This window comes from Thamnophis elegans, chromosome 6 (assembly GCF_009769535.1).
Source record: "Thamnophis elegans isolate rThaEle1 chromosome 6, rThaEle1.pri, whole genome shotgun sequence".
In the NCBI taxonomy this organism is placed as follows: domain Eukaryota; kingdom Metazoa; phylum Chordata; class Lepidosauria; order Squamata; family Colubridae; genus Thamnophis; species Thamnophis elegans.
This window is the reverse complement of record NC_045546.1, coordinates 44,397,915-44,409,980: the sequence shown is the minus strand read 5'-3', so window position 1 is coordinate 44,409,980 and position 12,066 is coordinate 44,397,915. Positions and strand designations below refer to the sequence as shown.

At 31.1% G+C, this 12,066-nt stretch overlaps 1 protein-coding gene across 3 annotated transcripts in view; it reads right to left on the bottom strand.

The window, feature by feature from the left end:
* Positions 1-12,066, bottom strand: part of ROBO1 (roundabout guidance receptor 1) — a 229,848-nt gene that overhangs the window by 54,689 nt on the left and 163,093 nt on the right. For all 3 annotated transcript variants that reach the window (XM_032220175.1, XM_032220177.1, XM_032220176.1), the window contains exons 6-7: positions 10,317-10,444; positions 4,379-4,387 (exon numbers count right to left, since the gene is read on the bottom strand). In XM_032220175.1, the coding sequence (XP_032076066.1) occupies positions 4,379-4,387; positions 10,317-10,444 (137 nt within the window). The remainder of the gene's footprint in view (positions 1-4,378; positions 4,388-10,316; positions 10,445-12,066) is intronic.

Below are 12,066 nucleotides of genomic sequence, written 5' to 3'. Positions count from 1 at the left end.
CAAAATGAAATAAAAGGAAACAAAAAGGAAAGGAAAAAAAGTTAAAACCTTTTTTCTATCTGAAAGAAATGCTTTGACTCTCCCCTTTTTTCTATTGAGAATTCATCAACATTGCATTCCGTTAGAAGACCATCCCCCAGAGTTATGTATAGCACCCAAGGCCTTAAACATAGGTCTGATTTTGGGATTAATTGTATTTATGAATATGGGTTTTTCTTTCTTTGTCCATTTGGATGCTTTTTAGTCTTGGGCTGTTAAGTTTTGTTGTTAGGTTTCAATTGCTTTAATGGTGTATTTTGATCATCTTGGTCACTCAGAGTTTTTGGGAGTGGACAGGCATAATAAGTTTAAGCAAGAATAATAGAATAATGAGAATGAGAGTAGAAGAATGATAATAATTATAAGAAGATTGATAGAACAAATTCATATTTCATTACTTTGTGGATTCTTGAAATTATTCCAAATATGGCAGAGTATGAGAAGTGCCACTGCATTCAATCAAGTTTCATGCATATGAGCATTACATTCAGCATCAGAATGACAAATGAAGAGCTCCAAAGGTGGCAAAATAGTGCTTATATCTGGGTTTGGAAACTAAGCAGGGTCAGGTTAGTATTTGGATGGAAACTAGTCAGGTTTAAAGTTCAGCTGAATAGTAAAAAACAAAAACAAAATTAATATCTTGGAAGAAATTTGTTACATCTATATTCTGTATTGCTGCCAATAATCTACATAAATGTATCATAGAAGCCAACTGAAGTCTAAGCCAACTTGAAATACTTCTTAGTCTTACAAGAATGTCACACATAGTAATACTTTAAAGTGACATGCCAACATTATTTGTTTCTTTAGAACAGTGTTTCTCAACCTTGGCAACTTGAAGATGTCTGGACTTCAAGCATTCGCTGGCTGGGGAATTCTGGGAGTTGAAGTCCAGACATCTTCAAGTTGCCAAGGTTGAGAAACACTGCTTTAGAATTTTAAGAAAATATTATTTTAAAAAATAGTTAACATTTTTCCTAAATAAAAGGTAGTTCTACATTATTTTATGGGAGAGAGTTTTTTTCAATATTAATTAACATTATGCAGTTAAATTATAGTGTGATCCACAAGTGAAGGTAAGCTGTTTGACTATCATTTTATAAATAATTTTTAAGAAACACAAACATATTTCAAAAGAGCAATTCAAAAACTAACCAACCAACTACTCAACTACCTGCTCTACTTTTCTTGTAAAACTTCCATTTTATTATTTTTTAAAATGGTAAATTTGTATTCTGAGTTTTGGTATTAAGGCTGTGTGTGTGTTTGTGTGTGTGTGTGTGTGTGTGTGTGTGTGTGTGTGTATGTGTGTGTTCATATAAAAATATCACACCCCTATAAATATTTAGAGATCTGATATTGATCAGGACATTATTAGAAGTTAGATTGCCAACATATTACCAAAAATCTCCTCAAAGTTATGTCAATATTACAGTAGTAATATAAGATCCCATAAGATATAAAAAGCCTAACTGGTACAAATAGCAAGCTACTTCTGGTTTTGTGTGATGTCTGATTTGAAGGAATTTAATGTAATTGAACAACATGGTTGAGTGCCTACTCAATGAAAGATGTTACACCAATCCTTACATATGGTTATTCAGATATTTAAAAAACATATAGCAATTTGAAATCCATCTCCTATTTCTAACTGTAGTGTGATTGATTGTTCTAATATTTAATAGTTTTAATTCAGAACTACTGTTAGTCCACCTTTAGCTCTTCTTTCATTTTGTTCTTTTAATCTGCACTTTTACACATTTTTTCCAAGAAAGTTTTTGATCGAGAACTTCATATTAGTTCCAAATTCTCCAGGTTGTGCTGTATCATTTTATGCATTAAGGTAGATTTGCTTTGTTTCTCTAAGCAATGGTCAAGGGAATTCAGATTTTTCTCCTTCTTCAAATTATGAGAAAACCAAATACAAGCTTTTCTAGTTTATCAAAAATTAATCTAACAAAATCATTTAGTAAAAGGATAAACTTCTGTGAGTTATAGCTCATTTTATCTGCTACACAGAGTAGCTCAACTAATACAGAATTTAAATTGGGATAAGGTGGGAAGAAGGGAGGAGAAGACAGACTGGTTTTGCAGATAAAAGTTGCATATGAAACAGATTATAAATACCAAAGCAATTAATGATAGTGATGAGGCTTTTTTTTTCTTTTTTGCTAATATTTATGCAAATATTGTCCTGTTTGTCTTATATAGAGGGTATAAGAACATTGCTGGCAAATGAATGAATGTAGTAAAGAATATATACATGCATTATATGTAATCATGTACTAGTGAAAAATATATGTGTAAGTTTGCCCAGTCCTGTAGGTGTAGCCATTGGAGCCTCTGATTGTAGTGTTGATAAAATTATGGGGGAAAAGTACATGGAGGTTGTGTTTGTTGTAAGATTGGTTTGTATATTAGCATGGTTTTTTCCCCCCAATGGAGTTTGTTGTTATTGTTGTTTAAATATCTGCTTCAGATTGGATGGCTTTCTGTTTCCATCTATGGGAATACATAATGCCTGAAAAAAATGCAAATCATATTCAGTTTGGCTGTATCTTATTAATAATGCAGTTACAGGATACAGAATAACAGAGTTGGAAGTGACCTTGGAGGTCTTCTAGTCCAGGGGTACCCAACCCCTGGTCCGTAGACCGCAAGGCAGCAACCAGGCCATGCCACGCAAACAGGCAAATTGATTGTTTTCACTGACTGGAAATTTATCCTTAATTTAAGGTTGAATCTCTCTTTGTTAAGCTTCCATCTGTTGAACGAGCTCTGGGTGTTCTGCTGTACATTTTCTACTCTCTCTATTTCTTGCCTAGGAATTGATCTGAGTTTATTAATTTGTCACTTGTTAGCTAGTTAGTCTCCTAAATGCATACATAATTTCAACAGTTTAGCTCCTATGTCAATGTGATTGTATCGTGATTTTTGATTACAATAGGCTAACACAGATTCTCCTCTTATAGGATCTACAATAAGAAGGTTCACTTCTTTATTGTCTTACCTGACTGTCTTAATATTCTATTGAATCTTTTCATTGAGTTTATTAAAGGAATCCATTGTTACCCATCCTGAGTTTCAGAATATTTTGATAGTATTGAAAAAATATTAATATGAGTATTTTTACATGGTTTTTAAAAAGACTATATTGTTATTAGACTAATTTCACCATTTTTCCTTTTAGTTGAAGTAATTGTCAATGTGTATGCTTAATAATATATTAACTTGAAAATTCCATAACTATCTGACAAATGTGATGTGAAATGTATGCATATACACACTTTACTTGTTATTGCAAATGTTGACGGTGAATGCGTTTTTATCTCTATTTCTAATGTACTCATTCATTCATCTTTTATATAACAAATTTTATTTATATGTAAACATCATGATTAAGATTATCTCTAACTTTTTAAAATTAGGATTGCAAATGCTACTCCTTATCAAATATATTGACTTGTCTACTCTTTAACTCTATAGTTAAATAGTTCTGAAAATTGTATAGCTTTCATGTTATAATAAGGAAATTACTAGGATGAAAAATATCCTCCTGTACACTTGCATCCTTGGAAAGCTACTAAAAATGAATGGGAAATAGTTTGCCTTGCTTCTAGGAGATAATAAACCAATGTTGGGATTATCATCAAAAAGATTTTTCTAAGGGGTAAAAGTGGCTTCATTTAGAAAGAAGAAATGGGAAACCATTCCTTTGTAAACATTTAAGTTATGTTAGAAGCCAACACAACAACCACCTTTTCTCACCAATTTGATCCTGGGATAATATTAATTTGTTTCTGGATAAACTAGTAAATGAATCAACATAGTTAATCAGTTGAAGTCAATAATTCTGGTTAGATTGCTCTTAATGATGCTTGTCAGTTAAATAATGCAAAAGATTTTTCATCTGTTGGATAACAGAATCTGGAGAATAAAATGTATTTCTGTAAAAATAGAATGATTATTTTATATGTGGAACATTTCATTATTTTTAAAAATTGGTGCATATTCAAAAAGTCATTTATTTTGGGATTTGCTGAAGAAAAATACATATATTAAATTAAAATTAAATAAGAACTTATAAACAAAAATAAGTAACAATGCAGTAATTAAAGCAAAATAAAAGTAAGCAAGCCATTACCTTAGATGCTTGCCACAAAAATTACCACACTTCATGTAGAATGTGCCTTTTGTGGTCTGTCCAGGCAGTACAAGTGAAGGTTGGAGGATGATTTGTTGGCAGATATGAAAAGGTATAGATAGAGAGGGGGAGACATGATCCAGTCACAGGAATAACGATGATTAGAAGATGGCCAATAAAATTTCAACTTACCAGATACAACTAAAACAAAAGAAAGGAAAGGAAAAACAAAAACATAAAACAAAGAATAAATAAACTCAAACATGAAATGAAATGAAATAAAATGAATGTGCTTTTAAATCACTAAAATTATTTTTTTTTCAAAAAAGCATGATATAAACAATCAAAACTCTAATTTATATACAAATATTTAAATATGCAAGATGCAATTATAAAAATGCCACTTATCTGAAGGAAATATTCAAGGTTTACAAGAAACAGCAGGAAAATAGATGGCATTATAAAAACAGCTCTCTTAGCTTTAGAGAATGCTTACATTTAATGGCTTGGAAATATGAAGCATGAAAAATGAAGGACAGGCAAGAATTTTATTTTAGTGTAAAGGTATCTATACTTCTAATAAACAAGTGATTGGATTTCTATGCAGGTGTCTCATAATTTTTAAATTTTGTTTTTAAAATCTGATATACAAGAAAGAGAAGCATGATTCAACTACAAGTATATTATTATATATACAACAATATGAAAAAAATCTCAATTTTTTAGCTGGTGTTGGCCTTCATTTGCATTGAGTTCTTCCCCAAAACTAGGATAATTCTTATCCTTATTAAACTATCTAGTTACATACAGTTCCTGAGCAGGTGAAGACATGAGCAGAGGGAGCAAACATTAGGCAGTCAACTTTCTTTAAAACTACAGTAATTCAGTAGTTCCTCTTTTTCCCTACTCCCATTATTTTCCATTTGAAAACAGTTGGATTAAGTCCTCCAAATTTTACCATTTGCTATTTAAAATACAGGTTAATAAACATTACAATATGAATGTCAATTTAATGCCAGTAAATTTTCTAACGGTGCATCCTTATTCTGCCACTATTTACAAAAAAATTAACAGATATTGGTACTCTACTCTATTTAAAAATATTTTCCCATTCAGAAATTCACATAATTCAGATACGTATAAAAATAACATTTTAGACTTTACCATAAATCACTGAGGTCAAAATATTTTGCTTATGTTTACAACTGTATGAATTATAAGATAATTTAAATCAAATGTAAAATAACAATAATAGAAAATATATAAATATAGAATAAATAAAACACTGAATATATTGTACACATAGGGGTATATATAATCATTACAGATTCTGGATGAAATCTATCCATATGATAGTATAGAGTAGAGTAGAGCACTACTTGATAGACATAATTGATTGTTGCAGAAACATAAATAATAAAATGAGTAGTAATCTACTCATTTTATCAGTGAAATAGCTAATAATTAATATAACTTTTGATTTATAAATGGTGAAATCCAGTTCTAAAAGAAAGACACTCTAATTATTTTAAGCCTTTTCGTGATCTCATTTAGTTTTACCCTTTTAGGCAGAAAGTAAAATATAATTACTGTTAACATGAGTTCATAATTAACACATAAACTATCTGCTGTATGCTTGCATATATAATATACCACGATAAGTGTGATAATATTTCACAACTATAATTAGTAAGAGAAACAAGAATTCTGTTTAAAGCAAACAAACAATCGAGACTACCCTGAAGAAATGCATAGTACTGAATGAATAGTTAGGATAGGAAAGAATCAGTGTTTATAAACTTGAAAGAATTTGAGAGATTGTTACAAGTCTAGTTTCTATCTGTAAAATAAGGAATTTAAATACACATAGTACTATAAAATAAATGACACAATAGAATGTATAATTTTAACCAGTATTTTTAGCAAATTGCACATAAAAGGTGATTAGTTTTGATAATGCTACTTACTTAAAAAAAATAAGGATACTGAAAATACACATTTATATGGGAATAACCCAGGATTATAAAAATGCATCTATTTTGCTTTGATGACATTCATCTGAATATTGTAGACATCTTTTGAATTTAAAAATTTAAAAAGGAACAAAGTTTTATCACTAATATTCAATGTCTTATGTAGATTTAATTTTCCCATTCCAACTCCTTAAGATTATGAAAAGCATACATAAATCTATGAATTATGCTTAGCATGGAGACATTTAAAGCAGTGAGAATTTATTGTTTTATCAAGTTCTTTGCCATTGTCAGTGAGTCAGAGAAATACTCTCCAGCCTTTGGCGATCAAAGAAATCTGACTCATCTAATTTCTAAACAAGCCTCCAAATTCAAGACGATTTTAAGCTGCATAGTTCTTCATATTCATATTATGATATTTGCTTATTCCTACTAAATTAAATCTATAAGTAGGCTAAATATTTGCAGAATAGCAATATTCTATTGTCAAGTTAAGAATTTCTACAATAAGGCTTTTCCCTGTCTTATTTTTCAGGAAACACGGTATTTACTATATAGTTGGTTAATTTGATAAATGTTGTGCCTTCATAAGCCCCTCTCCATAGTCTTTGAGTAGAGCAAACCCAGTAAAACTAGGGAATTAATAAAGGATCAGAATAAAAATATACAATACAATTATTGTGAAATCTGTTTAATATAGCTTTTTTAGCTATTATTCAAAAGTAAAGTGTTTGCCATGTATTTAAAACATTTTTAAAAATTGTTTAATGCTAATAGTTAAACAATTTTAATACTTATGGTATTACTATATACCAGAGAATGGTATAGAATAAAATTAATAAAACACATCTACAAATATAATCTTTCTACAAACTTGATGAAAACTGAATAAGTTTAAGGTTTTGATTCCTACAATATTGATCTCAGTGCCCCAGAAGCTCACTTGGCCCTTTTATGTCTGATGTTTCTCTAAGAACTGTAAAAAAAAATTTTTCCAGCAGATTTCCAAGTCCAAATAAATTCCAGATCATATTGCAAGATGTTACCCGTTTTACTTCACCTCTCACCTGGGTTCACCCAGTTATTATTCAGACTTGAAGAAATCTAAATGATTATCTTCAGCATAATTGGACATTTCACAGATGTCTCCCCCCTCCCACTTTGCCCCAAAGGGTCTGGATCATTCTAAAATGTGATCTATTCCTGAAATGCAGATGAAGAGTGAAAAATAACACACAACCCTTATTGCCACCTTATTGCAAGGACTTGAACACAGACAGATACGATTTGCTTTTGATCTAATGCTAGCATGGCTCTTTTAACTTGCTTTTATTTTTTAGTTGCATTGAGGACAAGCCTGGGTCATGTTTATTTAGAAGCCTTTATGGATCATAGCAAAGTTTTTGAAGTTCAGTTGAAGATGCCAATGGAATGCTTGAATCATAAGCAGTTACAAAAATACACAGAACAGATAGAAGACAAAAACTGGATAAAGCAGCAGATTTTTCTTCATAGATTAATCTGATAATTGGCATCATGGATCAAGATCACTGGTCATCTTTCATCACTGATGACAGAACTGCTCACTAGATTGTCAGGAAAATTCCTAAGCATCTTTTGAAAAGCTCCATGATACATCAGATACTTGAAGTGAATCAAATGTGTATTTTGCCTTTGCAAACTGCAAGATACTCACAATCTGCAGTTCTACCAGGAAGTGACTTGACTGTTGAAAAGGTCAGATGTCAGTATCCTCAATTATCAGATCACATCTCATGTTTCTAAAACCAGATTTAGTCTGGTGTGACGCAAAGCCAACATTGCCTCTGACACGTTCATAGTTGCTATGAAGCAAAGCCATTTCAAACTATTCTACACTCTGAAGCAAGGGGGCACAGAAACTTTTCATAATTGCGGCCAAATAACAGAATGGGCACAATCACTGTGCAATCCATACTTACAGTCAAATTCCTGATTGTTAATATTATTAGGCAGTGGAATAGCTTGTCTCCTGAACTGGAAGTTTCATCCCTGGAAATTTTTAAGTAAATATCGGCGACCATTTGCTTATGATGGAATTAGTTTTTGCCCTGGGTAGGGGATGGACTAGAAGACCACAAAGGTCCCTTCCAACTCTATGTATCAGATACTGGTTATTGAACATTCCAACTACCTCAACTTTCTTTTTGAATTTTCAGGAGTACCATTTTATAGCATGTAGATACACTTTTACTTCTGTTACTGAAAAGAAAGCATCATGGCTCTAGGCCATGATGCTTTTGACAAGAGTTAGATTTTATCATGATAAACTAAAAAAATCTTATCTTGATCAAAGTGAGGGGGAAAAGTGTGACATGTCAGAAACCTTTCCCAAAGGTCAGATCTAAATAAAACTTTGCAAGTATCTGAAGAGTTTTTATTTCAAACATCTTTAATACAGTTATATAGTATAAAAGACCATATAATTGCAATACCCCTAGTCTTTGCTTAATGACCATAATTGAGACTAGTAATTCAATCACTAAGTGAAGCAGTTGTTAAGTGAAACATCATGTGAACAACCTTCTTAACAACTGCAGTTGCAGCAGTCCGCTGTTGTATTGATTAAGCAAATCACCTCTGATTGTCAAGTGATGTTACCATGACTTTGCTTGACAGTAGCAGACAATGAAGGTCGAAAATGTGATGACCAGTGTACATGTGGAACAGTTGCCATGTACCTCTGTTGAGATCATATGATTAAGGGACACTGTGATGGTCATAAATGTAATGGCCAATTGTAAATCACTTTTTCCTGCCACATTGTAACTTTGAACAATTGCTAAATAAATGGTTGTGAAGTAAGAACTACCTGTAATAAAATTCTTTAAAAACTGTCAAGTACTTTCCAAATTTGGAGCATTGAATTTTTCAAATTTGGAGCACTGAAGTTTTCAAATTTGGGCTAATAATATCAAATTTTCATGAAAATAATTTTGGTCCACTTTAGTGTATAAAATATTTCAATCAGAAAATAAAACAACTATAGCAAGGGCTCAAATAACGTTTAGTTCTGTGCTATAGAACAGAATGGAAGATAAGACAGAAAAAGATTTTTAACATCAATGGTACTGATTCAATACCATCGTTTTTTCCTTGATTTTTATAGTATCATTATATTTAGTATTTGTTTAAAAAAACTCAATATATTAAGCATAGAACGCTTACACTCTGATCTTATATCCTGATTTTTTTAAACAGTTTTGAGAGAAAGTGTATATTACTATGTGCAAACTAGGTTGTGAGAAAATGGGAACAAATCAGATGATGAAATTAAATGAGCTTGCAGACAAAATTATATAAGAGCATTGCCAGCCTTCAGCCAAAAAAAAAAGCAAATGATTACTTAAAGAGTGAACATTTAGAAGGTTTATGTGTGTATGTGTGTGTGTATGTACAGTATGTGTGCATATATATACCCTTATATACGTACATACACAATGTGTGTGTCTATTGCTTATCTTAATATATTAACTGAGTTCTGCAAGACATTTATACTACAATAGAAACAATATTTTTGTCAACTATGTTCTCTTATTAATATCTGAAATTATTGTAACTATAGTTTGGAATTGTTATTTTAACAAATACCTTGTTTCTTAAGAAACAGAAAAAACATTATTTTGTTTCTGTTTTAGACAAGAACATGTGTAAGTCTGTAGATAATACATATAGTAGATTATACATATAAAATATGTTTTTAAATTACATCTTTGATAAGATTCTTAGATACTCCCTACTAGGAAATTATAGTGTCTTTTGGCCATTACTGATGAGATATAAAAGTTATTATAAAGTTGAATAATACTAGAACCTAGATATTGTAAGTCACAAAGAAATAAGTCATATGATTCATCCTTCCATTAATTATTTTGTTATTGTTATTTAAACAATATATTTTAAAGAATACTGAAGTACTTAGGTTATTTCCATTATGAAACATAACTCATAATGTCATAGTACACTACTTTACATAACAGAAATCTGCAATTAGATCATAATGATCTTTCTGATTTTTGATAATGAAATAATGTGCTTTTATTCTATCCATGCATCTGCCATGTACACCTATCTATTTTAGTCTTAAAATGATATTAATATATTTTAAAAAATAGTACCCTGGACTGTTAAAGTTGCTGACGCTTCTGCTTTTCCAACCATATTTTCTGCAACACAAGTATAAGAACCCATGTCTCCTGCCATAACTTTCCGGATTTTCAAGGTGTGGTCATCACGTATTTCATATCTAAACAAACAAAAAGTTTGAAATAGATTAGGTTGACTTGATAGTTCATTTATTTATTTATTTTACTAATTTATATAATCATCCATTTCACAAAACAAGCAACTCTGGGTGGCCTAGGAGAACAGAAGATAATTCTTTAAAATTAGATTCTGTGTGTGTGTGTGTGTATGTGTATACGTACATACATACATACATAATATATATTTATATGTATGTATGTATGTTAGTTATATATACAGTATATATATATATATATATATATATATATATATATATATATATATATATATATATACATACACACAGTATATATACATATACAGTATGTATGTATGTTATGTGCGTGTGTTTATAATTAAAATTATAACAAATCTATAAGCTATATAATTACAATGCATATATATTAATTCATATAACACATTAACATGTGTTTCCTATCATACAAAATGTCAATATAAATAGAAAAGTGACCTCAATGGTGCCAATCACCAAATTCTTGCTCCTCTATTCAGAAACCTAACCTGAATCTTACCTTAGTTTCTGGTCTTCCAAATGAATATAAAGCTGGATGAAAACATTTTAACATTTATATTATACATTTCCTCCTTATAGAATTACAGGGTTGAAAAACAACTTGCAGATCTTTTAATTCAATTCCCTGTCCAGAAAACTGAGTTTTGTCAGTGATGAGAAATATTTCTCATATTTAAGTTAAACATATTCAGATCCACTAATTATTAAAGGCACAGTGTGCAGTATTGCAGGCTAATTTGCATACTGCCAGGAGTTTGATCCTGTTTGACTCAGCCTTCCATTCTTCCGAAGTCAGTAAAATGAGGAGCCAGATTCTTGGAAGCAATAAGCTGACAATGTAAAGCATTTGAAGAGTGCTGTAATGCACTATGAAATAGTATATACTGTATGTGTTACAGTTATTTGTAGTATTTAGCTCCCAGCCCTCACATGCCTGCTGCTATTTTTCTTTTGTATATCTCTATATTCAAATATTGCACTCAGAATTATGGTCATAAGTTGTGATCATAAGTAGAGGCATCATATGACCAGGCCTGATTTTTTTGACAGTTTTGCTTAAGCAAGCACAGTGGTCATCATGAACATGGTAGCTATTAAATGAACATGGCAGTTGTTAAATGAACATGATGGTTGCTAAGCACATGTAAGTGTTATTAAGCCAGTCAATTTTCCCCAATAGGTAGTTCTGAAACTGAAAATAAACACCAGAAACAAGCAAAAAACATAGCAAATACTGGTCACATGATCATGAGACACTACAAATGGCATAAAGGTGAATCAGTTTCCATTTGCTTAAAATGCAATCCAATGACTGTGATGAGGGTACAGCCCATTTTTTCTCATTTCTGCCCTCCCCAGACCCCAGGAGCACTCTGAAAGACTCATAAAGGCTATGAACGGCCATTTTCGTGAAAGGGGGGGGGTTCAGGCTAAAAATGCTGTATTCAGTGTATAAGACACACCCAGATTTTCAGCCTCTTTTTGAGGGGAAAAGGTGCATCTTATACTCTGAAAAATAGGGTAGTTTCTCTGTGTGTGGGTGAGTGTTCATCATGTTTTTGAATGGTTATTAAGTAACCAGTTGTAAG